This window comes from Antennarius striatus, chromosome 24, assembly GCF_040054535.1.
Source record: "Antennarius striatus isolate MH-2024 chromosome 24, ASM4005453v1, whole genome shotgun sequence".
Lineage (NCBI taxonomy): Eukaryota > Metazoa > Chordata > Actinopteri > Lophiiformes > Antennariidae > Antennarius > Antennarius striatus.
In genome coordinates, this window is record NC_090799.1 from 1626261 (window position 1) to 1644498 (window position 18238).

At 41.2% G+C, this 18238-nt stretch overlaps 2 protein-coding genes across 6 annotated transcripts; one reads left to right on the forward strand and one right to left on the reverse strand.

The window, feature by feature from the left end:
• Nucleotides 1–1174: 1174 nt before the first annotated feature.
• On the reverse strand, nucleotides 1175–6877 carry gpr137c (G protein-coupled receptor 137c). Its single transcript, XM_068309079.1, has 8 exons — nucleotides 6160–6877; nucleotides 2811–2860; nucleotides 2521–2628; nucleotides 2309–2447; nucleotides 2076–2225; nucleotides 1767–1892; nucleotides 1569–1693; nucleotides 1175–1494 (listed from the first exon to the last, which is right to left on the reverse strand). The coding sequence occupies exons 1-8, from the start codon at nucleotides 6532–6534 to the stop codon at nucleotides 1194–1196; spliced, it is 1374 nt and encodes a 457-aa protein (XP_068165180.1). The 5' UTR covers nucleotides 6535–6877; the 3' UTR covers nucleotides 1175–1193.
• Nucleotides 6878–7535: 658 nt separating this feature from the next.
• On the forward strand, nucleotides 7536–15336 carry txndc16 (thioredoxin domain containing 16). Of its 5 annotated transcripts, XM_068309075.1 has the most exons (22): nucleotides 7536–7666; nucleotides 7756–7815; nucleotides 8669–8790; nucleotides 9026–9188; nucleotides 9305–9387; nucleotides 9470–9543; nucleotides 9650–9724; nucleotides 9918–10039; nucleotides 10165–10255; nucleotides 10339–10498; nucleotides 10598–10767; nucleotides 10883–10943; nucleotides 11033–11162; nucleotides 11257–11403; nucleotides 11507–11566; nucleotides 11774–11969; nucleotides 12162–12298; nucleotides 12521–12605; nucleotides 12783–12924; nucleotides 13342–13529; nucleotides 13616–13806; nucleotides 14959–15336. In XM_068309075.1, the coding sequence occupies exons 4-22, from the start codon at nucleotides 9038–9040 to the stop codon at nucleotides 15156–15158; spliced, it is 2463 nt and encodes an 820-aa protein (XP_068165176.1). In that variant the 5' UTR covers nucleotides 7536–7666; nucleotides 7756–7815; nucleotides 8669–8790; nucleotides 9026–9037; the 3' UTR covers nucleotides 15159–15336. The 5 variants fall into 5 exon arrangements, with proteins under 5 accessions (XP_068165176.1, XP_068165177.1, XP_068165179.1 ...); XM_068309076.1 differs by having other exon boundaries at nucleotides 7536–7670; nucleotides 8669–9188; XM_068309078.1 differs by lacking the exon at nucleotides 8669–8790 and having other exon boundaries at nucleotides 7536–7670.
• Nucleotides 15337–18238: the final 2902 nt, after the last annotated feature.

The following is an 18238-nucleotide window of genomic DNA, read 5'->3' on the forward strand; positions in this document are numbered from 1 at the left end:
CTTTAAACTCCAACATTCAAGGACTTGAACTCATTTGGCACATCTAAGGGGCAGGAAACCTGGATTTGACTGCTATTACATATTTCCTTACACCAGCAGCGTTTTATTTGTGAAACAGCAGGTTTTTAGTGGAGCTGAAACTCATCTTAAAACTGTTTGCCCAACATTAGCTGACCAAGCTTGTGCTGTTCGGATGGACGATCACATCCATTTGATGGCTACATATACAATTCCACACTTATTTTGTGGCAGTAAGCAGCTTGCATTAATATTTATGAACACTTGATTAATTGATATTTTGCATTTTTTTTAAAAAAAAGCTTATTTTACACGAGTCAAACAAAACAAGAAGGTATTCAGGCTTTCTTTTCGTGTTTGCTGATGCATTTATTCCATCCATGTTTGTGGCGTCAGAATTTATGTTGACCTTTTCGAAAAGATGAAATAAACAAGATGAGGTTGTGACGGATGAGCTTTTGCTTTCTCGGTTTTCGGACGCAAAAGCAAAAACGGAAAATAAACAGCAGCAAATTTCTGTCACACACAGGGAGGCGCAAAAGTAAGAAGCACCATGAAATGCCCTATATTTTTATTTTCAGAGTCATTTCAGGCCAGACAAGCAGGTCTGCATCCTCCACTGTTCCTTTTTGGCCTAAATTACCCATTTTTTATTTGATTTAAAAGAACTGCATCACATGTATGGCCATTAAAAGCAGGAACAACCCAAAGTAGTTTGATAAGTGCCAGGAAAATAACCACTTTAGCTACGTTAACCGCTACCAGAATGGTTTGTACCATATGCAAAAGACTGGAGGACATTTATAAGGGGAAGAGGGAAAGAAGATGATTATGTGCTCCGCGGTTAATTTAAGAAATTATAAATATTCTGACCAAGTTTGGTCTTTTCGGTGCATTAACTGCTAACATGTTCACCGACACGTCAGCGATTGTTTTCTTTCAGGTCCGCAAGAAGTGACTCAGAATTCCAGGAACTTTAAAGACGCTCAAGTCATCAGTTAGTCGCTCATTTCCATCACTTTTTTCCATGGAATAATTTGATGGACCGATTTTTAGGCCCAACCTAATCCCGAGGTTTAAAAATGAATCATCTGAGAAAAAAAGATCGCGACAAAGAAACTCAGGAAATGTGGAACTGCTAGTTTTCTTCTCCCATCTTTTAAACTGGACCCAGATTAATTCTGCGGGCTGCAGAACTGCGACCCGCAGTGATGGTTCTGTGGGGTGGAGTAGACGTTACTGTGATGATGATGATGGTGGTGGTGGTGGTTGTTGTTCTGAGGGGTGGAGTAGTAGTTGTGATGGTGGTGATGGTGACTCTGAATGTTCCCGTAGGCGAACAGAAGCGGGGCGGTGGAAGACGCCGGTTGTTGTTGTTGTTGTAGGGCGGGGGGGATGCTCGCCGTCAGGATCCCGTTGCGTTGGATGGAGCCGTACCAAGTGGACGCTCCCATCTGGGGCGTGGTGGAGAGGAGGCTAAGGGGGGGTTGAGAAGATGAAGGTCAGGATGGGAGTTTTACAGAGGTTGACGTGAAAACCGGCGCACCCACCTGGCCCGATCGGCCCTGCTGGTGATGCTTCTGGACAGGTCGTCGTCGCTGTCGTAGCGCCGCGGGTTGTCGAAGAAATACGCTCTGGAGCTGAAACTGTGGCTGTTGATCATCCCTCCTGGGGCCTGAAGGGCAAAAGAAAAGTTCAGGTTTCAGTTTAATGCAGGCGTTTGCCCTTTTTGAGCATCTCAGTCTCACCAGATTTTGGTTCGGTTTTTGGACTCTGAAGAAAATCACCACTAAGCTCGTAGGAAGCAGCTCCCAAAAAAACAGAATGATCCCGAACACAACGTAGGCTTCACCGCTGACTTCCCGCACATCGGCCTGTAACACACACACACACACACACACACACACAAACACACACGATAGACTCCTTTAAAGAAAGGGATGTTGGTTATTTATAGCCACATAAAGCCCCTTAACCTCACAAAGCATTCCCAAATCTCCTAAAATGGATTGTCCTCTAGAAACTGGGCTGATTTTCTGATTAGAACTGGGTCACACCTGATCAGAAACGCTGTACCAGCCGTAGTTGAAGGGAGTGGGTCTGTCCTGGGGCGACAGCGACACCACCACCAGGTTGTAACAGGCCCTGGAGGTGTAGAGAAGAATCACCACGGCTCCCACGGCCGTCGCTTGGCACACAGACGTACCCTGGAGGGAGAGTCAGCTTACTTTCTACAGTGGACTTCGGGTTAAAGGAGAGCTCCTCTATACATGCGCGGTGTCGCTCCTACCTTGGATTCAAGGTAAACACTAGCAGACGACATCTTTGCGATCTTGAAGATGCAGACGGCCAGAGAGACGGCGCAGAGGACGAACAGACTGTCGTTGATCAGGACTCGGGCCAGGACCGCGTGTCTGACAGCGCCATCGCTAGAGAGGATGCAAAGAGTTAAACTACGGTTCTGTGGGGGGCGAAACGTGACGTTGTTATATCAGAACCAACCTCGGTGACTCAGAGCGCTCCAGAGCTCCTTGAACCAACAACGCACAAGTTAAATTCACCACCAGGAAACACAGGCTGAGACACAGGAAGAACAAACGCAGAGGAATCCTGGAGGGAGGAAGAAGGAGGGATTTTATTCATAGAGAACGACTCATTAAGTCCCACAGTGGAGGAGAACGATTGTTAGGATCATCAAGTTGAAATTTGTCTGAGCAGACAAAAATTATTGCATGTTTGGCAAAAAAAAAAAAAAGTCACACAAAAAAAAAAACTAAGAAAGATGCACTTACTTGTATTTGTTGAGCTCAGGGGAATACTTTGCTTTGGCCTTAAACATCACCTGAGAAATATAAAAATAGAATCACGTCTACAGTAAAGCACAAATAACACATTTCCACTTCCACAATTTCTATAACTTAACAGGATATATAATAGATTTAATAACATGTCAGTGTGTGAAGACACAGGGTGGAGAACACGAAAGGGGATGGCATTCTTTTATATAACAAGTGTGATTTTAGTACTGTACACACACATACACACACACACACACACACACACACACACACACACACACACACACACACACAATATAAACAGAAAGGACAAACAAGAATGAATGCTTTAATTGTTTCTGTACTTTGTGTGAATAAGTGTCAAACAAATGACTCAATTCCGAGTACAAATGTTAATTCAAATAATTATGAACAGAAAAGAAAGCAGCTTTAGCCTCAAGGTCAAAGTTAGACGGCGCCAGGGTTGTAAATTTATTATTATTTGGACCTGTAACATTCGTGGTGTTTACAAGAAGATCTCACAAATGTACAAATCTTATTTGTACATTTGTACAAATAAGATTTTAAAAGATGCAAACAGCAGAAACGTTAGATTCAAAAAATTGGGGTATAACTCCAAAAAAAAACAAGGAAAAAGAAGCAGGAACAGATTTGAACACTCAGAGAGAATCAAACCACAAACACACATCCTCCTGTCTCTCAAATACCTCCTGTATCTGCTGCCCCCGATGTTATCAGTGCCCTCAGTAAACTCACACAAATCTACCCTACCAACGCGGGGCCACTGGCCCCCACTGGTCACTTCCTGGAAAGCCTTTTTTTTTTTAAGGTTCAAAGGTGCAAACTCCATTACATCTCCACTCCGTCTGATTGATTAATGAAAATAATGATTCATTTCTGATGTTGTGTGATTTGTTGTGAGGCCAAAGAGGTCTGGGAAAATTGCTCAACATTATCAAGTCAGACACCTACACAGACACACACACACACACAAACACACAACAGCCTCAGCCTTAACACTCGGCCTTTTGTGTGAGAATATAGGCCAGTGGGAGGTAATCTGTAACCTCGAAATGAAGCAACCAACAAAAGGAGCACTGCTGCTAAACATACTTTATGTTTGTGCTGAAGGAACACCAGGAAAATTTAACTTTCTTTCAATTAAACTTTCTTAAAATTAAATTTTTCTTTTCCAGGACACACAGAGATTTGCCTGTATTGTGGTTTGATGACTACCTTTAGTATTCTCTCGTAAAAATAAGGGCATAATAATGGGGAAGTAAGACACTGGTCAAGAGTCAGGCCTAATGCCTGACTCATCAGAAGACACACAAGTATTTCCACACATGCGTGTGTCAGGTGACAGACGTGTCACGGCAGCATGATATTAAGTCAGATTATTGCCGTACTTGAACATTTATGAGGTTCTGTGCAGGTTAATGAGCTGCAAACTCAAATAAAACGCTCGCTGCATGTCAATGAAGAACATCCGCGTGGGTTAATGCTTCCAAATTTGCAAAAATCTGCATTATGTGGGTCGACTCTTCAAAACCATCCAGATTCTGAACCGGCGCCGACTCCGAGTGATTCCCCCTGTGATGTGTCTGTGTCATGAAATTTATATTTAAAACTGGCTCTGTTTGCACCTGAAAGCCTCGTGCAAATTTGACCTTCGTAATATTCTTGACAATGATGTCCTCCCTCTAGTATTTATAATCACATTGGTATCATTACTAGTTTTATGTTCAAGGAAAGTTCATCTAATGGAGGTTTTCTTAAAGATCTGCATCAGCAACTTTTAAAGTTGTGTCACTTTTAGCACAAAACCAAATCATTTTCAGCTACAATGTAATTTCTGTTCGTCTACATCAATTATTTCATGTTCCTTAGAGCAGGAGGAGAGAATTTTCTCTAACTGCTATCACCTCAAACGCTCCGGATCACCAGATCATCTGGAAATTTACTTCCATCCAGATCAGATTAGAATCTTGTGATTTGTATCCAATCACTGCAAACAAGCTGTCACTCCTACTTCCATCCTGCAACTGAATAAAGGAAGCAAACTAAAGCAAACCCATCGTGGTTGCTTTTGCAGATATGGAGGGGTCACTGAGTTGTCGCTGGGAAAGTGTTTATTTAAATACAAGTGACCAAAGATCAGGTAATGGGCCCCAATGTTTATTCAGCAGTCGCAACACCATTGGAACCATTACCTAATCTCTATTCAGATGGAGAGCCTTCTTTCTGCCCACAGACATACATGTGATTAAGATAGTTGTGTGTGAGACATGAACACATCGATATTTAAAGACGACATGTGTTAAACAACTGGCGAACACATCGCAGCCCCCTCCCACGTTCCACACACATCGCGCTCACAAGGTTTGTGCCACTTGCTGCTGACATTTGTTTAAGTCTGATAATTGAATAAAGTACATTACTGGGAAAAGGCACGCAACACGCGGTTATAGTGGGAGATCTGAACACCTGTCGCCCCCCCGGAGTCAAGAGTATTTACAGTCGAGCACCAGAGGCCAAAACGCTGCTTATCATTGACCTCTGCAAGCAGAATCAGGAGTTCAATGCTACTTTGCAAAGGCAATAGATATTCCATGACTTTCTATGATCATCAACAATAGTTACACATTTGTGCAGTCTTCAAAACATGCTTAACATTTTGAGAAATGTGCTAATTTGTCATCTATTTTTAAGAATACTGACTACACTCTTGCTTGTTGGACGTCAGGTTTGATTCAGGAAGTTTACTTAAGCTCAGCTTGAAAACAAAGAAATATGCTTGAGGGAAAACCATATAAAAGCCCAAATTTTAAACCTGCTATGTATTTATTTATCTATTTAGCTCATTATTTAACATGATTTGCTGCATCTCTAATTTTATCCAACATTATCTGGCAAGCAGAGCTGCTCGAATCTCCCAGGAATTGTAGGTTTGGAACATGTAGTTGGTTTTAGCTTTTTTAACATGACATCTGGTGTGTGTTTACTGCAAATCCAATGTGGCCGCATTGGGCGATCATCCTTGGAGAGCACCCACAGAATTTTGGGTGACGCTGATACCAGAAAATGAGGACCTTAAATTAATAGACAGCCCAAATGCATCAGTAGAATTAAATAGAATAATTAAAAAAACAGCTTCATTTGCCTTTAAATAGGCTCAAATGTGTAGTACAGATGAAATCAGATTAATACTGTGAACACAAAATTGCATTGTCAGCTGTTATGTGAAATCAGGTCACACACACACACACACACACACACACACACACACACGCACACACACACACACTGCACAAACGTCTCTCTGACACTCAGTCACACCTACCTGCGTGAAGTAGAGGTTAAGTAGACAGAGTGTGAAGAACTGCAGACAAACAGGGCAGCAGTAGAGCAGCCAGTAGGCCAGAGGCTGCAGCTGGTTGGCCTGCACCACATTTTTAAAGTAGAATGAGAAGAGGGTCGTCCTCAGGGCTGCCCACAGCAGACACAGAAACAAAAACACGCTCTGGTAGCTGAAACGCTTGTGTCCATAATGCAAAATAAGCCAAAGCTGCAGGTAAACGAAAACAAATAAGAAAGTGTACAAGACTGTGTAGACCGTAGTTAGACTGAGCTCCAGTGTTGGGGAGATTGCTGCACTATGGGACTCCTTCAGTGAGGTAAACAAATGGGAATTAACCCCCTCTCCTTCCGAATACATCTCCACTGACGGCTCGTACTAACGCATGGGATGCTGTGAAGGCAAAAAAAAACCAACCCCAACAACATTAAAATTGGGTCAAATCTGCGCTTAATTCTGCGCGGATGACCAAAAAACAGGGTGAAAATTTGCGATTAAAGCAGTTTATTCTGAGGAGAAGTATCATCGTGATGCGCTGCGTCTTAATCCGATGTTGAGATGAAGAAGTAACTGAGTCGATTTTGTAAAAAAAAAAAAAAAAAAGTTCAAAAAATATTAGGAAAAAGAGGAAGAAAACAAGAGGCAGATCCTCATGTATCTCTGCAAAGCTGTTCTCTGCAAAAACAACTTAAGGGGGGAAAACCTCCCGATCAGCTGTGATGCAGTTCTAGACCCGCCCCCGTGGGCTCGATTATAGAGAAACTGGCGCAGCGGGGTCCGCCATCTTGGCTCCGAACAGGCTCATTTTCAGCGGAAACAGCTGACCGCGGAGCCACAGATTCCACTCAGTTTCCTAGCTAACGAACACAAACGAACGACGTCACCACGCCCACTTTCCTGTCTGACTCACGTCATTGGTTGTTCTTACTGCCCAGCCTCCACATCGCTATCTCTCGATTGGTTTACGATGATGTCAGCTGCTGCAATGCCCGCCCCCTATACGCTTGTGATTGGCCAGTCATCCAGGTTAAAACAGCTTTCTTATCTTATTGGCTCAAAATGAACTCGAGGCGTCCTGTTTAAGGTAGGTTAGTCGTGTTTTTGCGGAAGCAAGACCTTCAAAATAAAATAATTATACACGGGTAGGCGCGTGACGTAACAAATACATTTCGGAATGAAAAAATAAAACGATTTAAAAATAGTTGTATTCACATTAACTAATGGTTATATAATGGAATTTGATTCATGGGACCAGATGGTAGAAAACATACAAGAAACGTCGCAACAAATATTCATCCGAGTATTTTATTTTGAAATGACAACAGGAAGTGCTTCAGTTTAGTAGCTCGCGCTGGATATTACGTATATATACGTTGAGCATCTGAACGTCAAAATTTGTTGCGGGTCAGCATCGTCTGGCAGCTTGTACCTAAACCACATCTGTGTTCAGAGCTGACAGATGTTAGTGTGGGCTGCTCAGCTGCTGTGGACGGTGGGTAAGAGACAAACACGCTGCACAGCTGCTTAGCAGTATTTACATTCCTAAGGAAAGTTTCAAGCTTTATTCTTGTATTTTTCTAGGGGACTTGTTTCAAACTGCTGCAAACCAACTACCTGTGACCACACAAACTACCTCAACAGGTAAAGTTTTACACGTCCATGTCATATTTGTCATTACTTGTCAGGGTTCACAAAGTAAAGTCAGAATCAAGTCAGAATCCATTCATTCATTCATTCCAGGTGACCCTGGTGCCTATCCCAGGATTAAAGTATCCTGACTTAAAAATAGTAAAACATTGTTTCTGACTTCACATTATAATTTTTTACGGAATTCTTATCAAATATTGTTTAGATGTGACCTAAATCCTTCTCCATGTAATACATTTCAGTGCAATTACAATACATTTTTGCACATTGCATCCAGTTGGTTATGTCAAAATACCCATTTATAAGGATGAGCTGGTGACTGACCTCTGTATTTCAAATGAGACAATCACAAATGTTGCATCCTCAGAAAAATGAACAAATCAACAGTATTCCCAGAAACGTCCATATATCAAATTGTTGTTACCTTTGTTTTTTTAAATAAATGGCCCTATTTCAAAGATGTGATCTAAAAGTTTCCTGAGAAATCCTTGAGTACATACCTTTATTCAACTCTTTAAAGCCTGAACCATGAAATAATTGCCAGAAAAAACAATTTTTTTGGAAAATAAGGTCTAATGAAGCCTTTTGACTAATGTAAAGAAGATTACAAAAGATTGTATAGATGAGCTTTAATTTGTATAATTATGGCTAAATTATGGCAAAATGTTGTCGCATGGACAATGCAGACACATGCGTTGGATTGTACACATCAGGTTTTTCAGGTGTGTGGGGGGGAATTAAAGTTATGATATGGAAGTATAAAAATCCTGAAAGGCTGAGTGGATCAGATGATATGTTTGTCTTTAAAGGGTTAAGTATGTTTTGTTTTGTTTTTTTTCTCCTCAAGATTGCCCAATTCCTGAGTGTTTGAAATGAAAGAATTTGGATGGGGAATACATCTAAAGTAAACTGATCAGAGGAATTTTGTTTCTTGTTTGTCAAGGGGAACAAACACTTTTGGGTCCAAAGGTACTGTGAGATTAAGTTCTTTAAAATAAAGACAACTATGTATTTAAAATAACAGACTTTCTCTTCAAAGGGTCATCTGCAGGCCAGAGTGGGAGAAAAAAATCAATAGTTTTTGTGGCGTGTATGTACAGAGAGCTAAGGTCATGGATATCTTACAACAAGCCTATGTAGGGTATGCAGTCGAACATGTGAATGAAATTTGGGACGAATCTATTCGGTTATTCCTCTACAACAGAGCCTGTTCTCCATGATGTGGATTTCTGTTGTATTTTTCCTGCTGTGGATGGGTTCTGGGCGATGCACCGAGAACATGTCAGATCTCATCGAATACACTGTTGCTGACTTCCACGACAAATTACACTCTGGGAAGATGATGTTTGTCTTCTTTCAACATCAAGGTATTTTGCCCAGAACACATTTTCCCCACATCTCAACTATTTCAAACTTTTCAAGTAGTGTTTAATAGTTGAATTTTGTGATTTGTACCCAATAACCTCCTACTCGTTGCCTCCAGTCTCTCCGACCATCTCTCTCTTCTTGATGGAGTTGGAAAAATCTGCTGACGCACTGAAGGATTTTGGCGTTCTGGTTGGCAAGGTAACAATATTTCCTCACACAGCTTTATGCTCCATGTGAAGCAAGAATTAGTAGGATGCGTCTTTTTGATGTTTCTGCTCAGGTCGACTGCAATAAAGAGATGGTTCCTGCATACTGCTCAGAAAAGAAGATGCTGCACACAGCTTTTCTGTTCCGGTTGGTAGTGTAGAGAAATGAAAGAGCAACCAATGATGAGCGCAATTTAAAGGTGAGTTGCTTTCTTTAATCTCTCTTTGACTTAATTAATCTCTCTTTCTTCCAGGGATGGTAAAGAGTTCTTGAATTTTGACTTGGACACAGTGTTTGATGTCAACTCCATCATATCTGAAGTTCTATTGTAAGTAAAGTTCATTTTGCTGTTTCTTTTTTCTCCTGGGAGACTTTTCCATGTTGTTATACGGTATACGTTATATATATACACGTTATATATACTGTATTTTTTGTCTAAAAATTGGAGTATTTTATTTTGAAATAGTTTAAACTGTGGGATTCAGAAGGAACCGCCTCATAGATAGTTTTTCCATTTCCAGCGCCATTCTGCGTGAAGAGGTCAAATACGTCCACACTGATGCCGACCTGCTGATCATGGAGAAAGCAGCCAGAGGGAATAAGGACATCGTGCTGGGTTACGTCAAAAGTCTTGGAACACAAGGTATGGAAGAGAAGCTGAAGATGAGAAATTGAGATTGTTTAGTTTGATTCTGATGCAGATTGTATCTATTGAATTTAAGGAGTCGTTAAATTAATTTTTTGCCTTTGCTGATTGTCCTACTAAAGAGCACAGGTCATTGATGGAGACGGCGTATGTTTATGGCTCCAAATACCAGTTCATCCTCATAACCGGAGGCCCAGTTTTGAAGAACCTAGGGTAAGTTTTTCCCTTGTTTGTTTCTCTTTTTATTCTTAAACGCTATCTCACCTGACGACTTCCTGTTTCTGTCGCTCTTTCAGCGTCGATGAGGCCTCGTACTCGTCCAGAGTCTGGTTCCTGCACTGTAGAGATCAAACTGTGTCCGTGGCCTCTAAACACTGCCAGATGACCCTAATGATGAAACCTCTGACCACCCTCAGCCTCCACTCCTTCCTGCAGCTCATGGAGGCTCCACTAGTGGTCAGTAGAGCAGACGGCACAAGTATCACCAGATGAAAACAGGAAAAAAATAAAAGAACATTAACTTGTAAATGTCTTTACTTGTTTCTCCACTGCTAGTCTGAAGTTTACGATGACCCCTCATCGGTCCAGCCCCCTCCGTTCCCCTACCAGCAGACCCCCCAGGTCTTCCTCTTCTCTCATCCTGACACTGCTCACTTGGACCTGGACACGGCCACCGATCTGGCCTGGAAGCTCCGCGGTCTCGCCCTGCTGGTCCTCGTTCACAGGTGCTCCGTTCTTGTAACGTATTGTTCTGTAGACTTCATTATTCTTTTTTAATTCTTCATCTGCAACAAACATCAATATTTATGTCTCGTGGTTTGTGTGTGTGTGTGTTTTCAGGGAGAGCCCCTCAGTAAAAACCCTCAGTGAATATAATGCAGCTTACAGGTTTCCTGAGATGGTATGATAGTCGTATATAAAGACAAAAAATGTAATTACACATTGTTGTTACCAAGCTGTTTCACCATTTTTGTGCTTGCATGTCCTCAGAACTCAGAGGTGACGTATTTGACCTTGAGCAATCTTGATGAAATGGTGGAGCTCTTTGTGTTGGAAGATGAAAAAACGATGTCTGAAGAGGAGGACGATCTGAATTTTGAGAGGGAGGAGATACTTCTTGGTAATTAAAAGTTTGATGGGAAATAAAAAGAATAAATTAAACCAAAACAGAAGGAAAGGAGGGAGAAAATGTGAGCATATAATATGTTTTCCAGACAAGCTGGACGATGAGATTTCCGCGTCTGTCTTTGAAAACCGACTCAACACGCTGGACATGGAGTCACTCATCAAGATGACCTCCGACGAATTTCACAGCATCGTTGCTCGAAGCAGCCTCACGGTGGCGCTCTTCTACGTCACATGTAAGAAACATACTGTATTGTCTATGCAGGGGTTGAGGCAAAAGAATCAATAATTAGAATAAAGATGAATGGAGTTAATTGTAGTTTCTATTTTCACCACCAGGGGATGATGTTTCCATGACGTTCATGAGGTCCTACATTGAAGTTGCAGATCGACTTGCAGGTAAATTCTTTATTCAGGATGTTTCATATAAACACACCAGGAAACACCAATAAATTAAGAGACAGATAAGACAAATTTAACCCTGCCATGTGGTTTGTTCATGAAAACTAGGAATTTCTCCACCTCAAATATTAGAAAGCTATGTCGTAGTGATTTATTGATGATTCTATACGTGTAAAAATAGTTCCTTGTGTTTGTCTTTGGCAGATTATAAAGTCCAAATGAGTGTGGTCAATTGTGAAGACTGGACCGACCTTTGTGCAGCTCAGACAGGCAGCTCCATCCCCATCCCTTTTGAACCAATCACAGCCTTCCCTACCGTACTGCTACTGCGTCCCCAGGAGTCGGCCCAGCACTACAGAGGCATGCTGGATGCCATGGCGCTGCATCGCTTCATCCTCCTGTGAGAAGTTAAAATATGCCTGAAATTGACCTCAACACGATTTAAGACCTTAAATTGTCGTTACGAGTAAAATTAAACACAGGAAATAGGATGGCATTAATTAGGATGGCATAAATTAGTATTGGGGAAACTTTAGAAATGTTGTAGCTCTGTGTTGTTTTGTAAAAACCCATTCATGTGACCATCAAACAGGAACCTCCAACCTTCTCCTGTGCTGCTGTCGACCCAAGAGGAATTATCTTCATTCCTTCAGGAGGTGCCTTCCCCTGAACTAGCTTTCCATAACCCTAACAGAGTTGTGGGGCTGTTTAAGACAAAATCACACACAGGTAGGACCATCAGTATATTTTCTGTTTTTTCTCTTTTGTTTTCACATCAATGTGGGGTTTGATGACTGAAGGAGCCTCACAGAGAGCTTCTATAACTCTTTTGTTCTTTTCATCTCATCACCGACTTCATCTTTTGTGATGTTAGAGGACGCATGAAGTGCTGTCCTGACAACTGTCCTCTGTCAGTGACATCACATGACGGTGTGTTCTCTGTCTTGACAGGTGTATCACTGTTCACTGAAGCAGCAAAGTCACTGAGAGGAGAGGCGCTGACTGGACTGCTGACAGACGAGCTGGCAAAGAAATGGTAACCGCATTAAGCTCTGCCTCATTGTTCCTGTTTCAAGGATGTCCCCAAAAAGTCCTCTTTGAGTTCTTCTCCTAAAAATCAATTATTTTCTTTAGTTTATTTTGGGGTAAATGGTTAAAACCAGCTGCATTTGTGACCCTCAGTGAATATTTACATTGTGTGTTTGCCGTGCAGGGCAGCAGAGCACTCTCTGGATCTTCCTGCATTGTTTGTGTTTCCATCTTGGGGAACAAACTCTCGTCCATCCACCCTGTCTGTGTCCACCTCTGCTGATGAGCTGCTCTCAGACATTAACGCTGCGCTGCTGCATCCGCTGGTGACGTAAAACACATCTTCATGTTTGCAATGAGTAAAACTGAATGGAGAGATTTCTAGAAAGATGCTGGAGACTGCTCCTTTTGTCTAGCATCCGTTGATGTAAAGACAAATAGTTGGAGTATAGTAATCAGGGTTGAGAAACTGAAAACTATTTTCATTTCACTTTGTAAGAAAAGCCTGTCAATACCGACATCTTCCTCTTGGTGTCGCTGTTATGCTTGTTTGTTGTGATTTGAAGTCCAGTTAAAGGCGCAAGTTCTTTCATAAAGAAAATTAATTAAGATCTGTAAGAAAGTGTTTTTTTTTACATGTAGTTATTTGTTAATTGAGCGTTCAATAATAGGATTTATTATAACTCACAATTGCTTGTTACCGTTGGTACCATTAATTTCTTTCCTCTTTGTTTCATCTGCAGCCTGAGCTGACGGTGGAAAACCTGCCCTCCTTCCTGTCGCTGGGTAAAGCTCTTGTCATCCTCTTTGTAGGAGAGGAGGAGGATGAAATCGGCTTGAGGCAGAACCAGGCTCTGGTGGAGGAGATGAGACAGCTGGTGGAGGAGGGGGGGGAGCAAATGGACCGATACCTGGCCTGTTGGATCCACCTGTACGAACATCTGTTCATTACTCCGTCCAAGACAAAAACAACACTGCCGTCTTGAATTGTTTCTCATATTTTTTGCTGTGTTCCAGTGGCCATACTCCAGCTGGTATGTCAGTCCTGGGGTCTTACCTCGGCTCCATGCCCCCACTTCCTGCCCTGATCCTCACCCATTTACCCAATGGAAGTGAAATCTATCAGTATTCCCCCAACACCCCGATAGTGGCCTCATCTGTATTACAGTGGCTGCATAGGGTCGAAGATGGGACTGAATCACCAGCAGGTAATCTTTAGTAAGAAACAATCATGGGGGGGGTCCGTGTCTTGATTTTTCAGATTCCATTTGCACTGTGAACCAGTCATGCAGCAACGGAAGCATGTTGGGATTTACACAAGGTAATTACAATGAAGAGGTCATCCTGTCCCGAGAAAGGGGTCGCGGCGGCGATCACGCTCCTGTCTGCAGCGACAGCCAGCTAGCATGCTGCGATGTGGTGATCGCCTGCAGTGATGACTTTCCATCACGCTGTAAGGTTACCTTTCCATCTGGATGACTCCGGTCAGCACAGAATCTGCAGAGATGCATATTCAGTTTATGTTGCAGCATTAAAAAAAAGAGGGGATGAATCTTATACAGCATAATTAAATCTGACTTTTGCACTGTGGTGCATTCAATCATTTTAAGTCTTTAAAATGAACAATAAGGAAGCAGAAGTCAACATGTAGAGCCTTACGTCTGTTAGACCTGAACAAAGATAGAATGTTACATCAATAGATATGACAGATTTATGGGGGATTACAGTCATGTAGAACAGGAACTATCTGATAATGTCAGCCCTGTTATACTGAGCCACGGATATACCTTGACATATATTGCTAATATATGTATAGCTGAAGGAAATATGGCACCAGTTTAAGAAGATTATGTAGGGCAGCTGGATCTCAGACAGGCCTGTTGACGAAACCACGACAGGTTCAAACTTGTGTCCATTCTGTCAGAGGAATGTGAACGTATGAGGCTTTGGGTTACACAGCAGCACGTGTAATGAATGTTCAAAGATGGGTAAATTACACTGATGATTGTTGCTTTAAACCCTGACTGTTTGCCGGAGCCATTAGCATCAGACTTTTGGAACCCTGCTGTTGGCATTGGTGTTGCATAAGAAGTCAGTCTCGCTGTGACTTGTCTGTATGTATCCGAACCAAAGGACCGTCCGCCAACACATTCCATCCATTCTCCACAGGAAAACAGAAACCTTTGGCTTTAGAGAGGCAGAAGAACTTTTAGCTTCCGGATTTACTAATTTGGGAGAGTTTTATTCATTCAAACCAACTTTGAGTGACTCAAACTCAAACCAAAACAAATTCATACAGTCCTGTCAAAAATAAAATAAAGAATAATTAATCTTCATCCATCTCTGTCCCTTTCTTGTAGGAATGTTGGGCAATGATATCTGGCCTCCTGCTGTCGAGTTCTATGACTTCCTGAAAGTCATGGACATGCATGAAAGTCTTCAGGGGGCAGAGATGGAGAAATCACACACAGGGGAGTCCAATATGAAAGAAAAGGTGGAAGAAAACACCTCCGTTCACTCATCTCCTGATAATAAGAAATACACTCACTCTGAATTGTAATGAAATGGACGGAAATGCCACCAACACAATTAAACAATCTTTCATATTGATTGAGTGGCACTCTTGATTATTCTTCTGATCATCTAAAACAATTTTGGTTGGGAATGCTTGCCAATTTCTCAGTTACAAAAGCATTTAAACTGCAATCTTTTTCTGTATGTTTTTTGAATTGAGTGACTTCAACCAAAAGATGTTTATGTTGTCGAACTGTCTTCTTTTTTTCTGATGTTCTTTTGCTAATCGCTTCACTTCCTGTCCAGTAATGACAGGCCATCATGTGGTGGCCTTGTAACTTTTCATAGCAGTTCAGCAGTAGATTAAAGGAGGCAGTATTGGTCAGTCAGGCTTGTTTTAAATACGGTGGTTTTCAGATGTGGTTTCTGGAAACATGAGCTACTTCAATAATTTAGTCTCTGTTAAAAGGGAACATTCATCAACCACGTCCCCAAGAGTCTGATGGGCTCTTCAATTGTGATTTAGACTTTTTTTTTCTTCTAAAGAAACACTTCAATAGCTATAAATGAATACAATATTTTGACAAACTCTGATTTGGAGTGAAAGAATTAGTCAATGACAACATCATTGATGACAAAACTTTCATTAATTTAATTTATTGTCAGTTGGACCATCAGTATAATAAAGAAAAGTTATCTAAAATAGCCATCACTACCAAATTAATGTAAATATTCCTTATTTTCCGTAATAACACGTATATGTCTGTATGTATAGTACATCTGGAATTGTCACACTTCTTCAGTGATGTGGGAATTTACTGAGTTTTCCTGAACAAGTGAAACAGCGCCCCCATGACTTTAACGGCCCGTAAACATTAGTTCTCGCGGTCTAAATTGGTATTGCATCCGTATAAAGTCAACCAATGAGGGGCCAGGTGAAATTAATTAACGGTTCCAAATAAGGAGATTACGTCACGAGACTGCGAAACTGTTGGAGGACCAAACTGGGAAATTCGTTTTTATGTAAGATTTTAAGCTGTTCATAGTTTATCGCAGGCTTTACAATGAATAATAAATGGTAATAATTGATGTGGAAGAGTTAGGTAGTTTAAATAACAGTTTTTAATATTAGCTAACAGCGTTTTACAAAAAAAAAAGGTTAAGCTAGTTTTCTTGCTGCCACGAAGAGAAGCTGAACTCCGCCATTAAATTAAATAAAACAACATTCGTCACGGACACTTCGTTAAACGAAGAGAGGAGCGTGGACTTGGACTTCAAGTACCGTGAGTCTATGCGTCTGTAGTCCGCTAACTGCGTTTGGCTAGCTGTACTAGCTGTTGCTCTGTTGGACTTGAAAATGATTCTTGTCATGGCCATGAAATGCACATCCGGGTCACTGATCGCGGAAGTAGTCCAAAAATTAACCTGAGGATAGTTGATGCAGACATTACTGTCATCATAACATGAGTTCCTGAGTTTGTACGCACTTTATACAAGTTGTACTCATACTAGTAATACATTGTGTATTGTAATACTTGTACTGCTGATGTGGAATGTCTTGGTGGTATTATGTTGCAGTGGAGACATTGTCCCTTTTAGAAAGATTCATAACTATGGTGTGAAATTTAATTATGAAATGCACAACTCTATAAAGCTTTGTTATGTTCTATGAGGCAGAGCTTTTTTTTCTTCTTTTCTCGATAAACATCACTTGATTTCCAGAGGTGCATCCTAACCAGATGCCTGAACCACCTGAACTGAAGTAGCAGCAGCTTTAAAACAAAAAGAACTCAAATGTGGTGTAGAGGTTTGTGTGTCTCTGTGATTGTCAGAGCTGCATTGTCCAGGGCAATAATCTGTGGTTGAGATTATTGGTTCCAGGGGAGGTTTAGACTATGTGTGATACAAAGACCTCAAAGTAACCAGCAGAAAAGGAGTTTTGTGATCTCACCCAGGATAGGGAGACTGGGGCCACCATCTGGAGCCAGACATGGAAGAGGAGGACGTCAGCGAGTATCTGTGATGGTGTTCAGCTGGTCACCGCCTAAAGTATCTCCATGGAGATGATTCAGAATGGGCCTTCCACATTGGATAGGCCTTTAAGATAAATCCTGATAATGAGAGGGACGGGACCTCAGATTTTTGACTCCTGTTATTTGCAAAGATGTCCTAAGAATGTGAAAAATCATATAAATGTATTAAATATATAATCCCTTATGTGTTAAAATACATTTAAGATGATATAAAAAAGTAAGTATTTGGACAAACCCTCTAAAATGAGATTTTCTCATTTGAAAATAATTTTAACATCATCAGAGTCAGAAATTTTTCACAAGAGTTTATTATAACATAGTAAAAACAGTCCTCGAATAGGAAATAGTTTCTGTTTTGGGGTGTATGTCTTTCTCTAGAAGTCAGTCTTCAGTTTACTTTGACTGTTCAAGTCAATCAGTGTCAAATCTGAGTGGAAAAATATGACTGAAACTAAACCCAGCCCATGTAATTTGGAGTCTGTTACACATGGCAGACACTTGATTTCACCATACAGTAACTGTTTGGGTTTGTTGATGGAGCCAGTAATTAAATCCTCAGGATTAAATCCTGAGATGATGCCTGAGTGATACCGTAGGGAAAAATACATTAAAGATTATGCCAAGGTGTTCTCGCTTAAAGAGTTTATCTGATCCCAACTCATGTGTCAGCAATGTAATGTATAGTAATGCTATTACTGGCTTAAGACATTTAAGTGACTGGTGTAGCTGACTTGTAGCGTTTAGCTCTTGCTCTGTGTTGGCGGTAATTTCAGGCAAACTAACTCATGACATGATGTATACTGAGATAATAGTGTGTCTGCTCAGATTACGGATCACTGTGGAAATACTTTGTGAATCCGCAGACTTTTTGATGAATGATGACAAATTAAACTTTCCCCAGCCAATTTCATAATCTGATTATGAGCTCAAATGGAAGCATGCGCATGGGTGACGTGGTGGAGGGGGTTGTTATCACTTGCCTTGACGTTCGGCAGTGAAATGGTTTTCAGTCTTTACCTCAGACTTCATACCTCACAAAAATCCTCCAACAAGAGCCATGGGTTTCTTTGAACTAAATAACAGATGTGCAGGG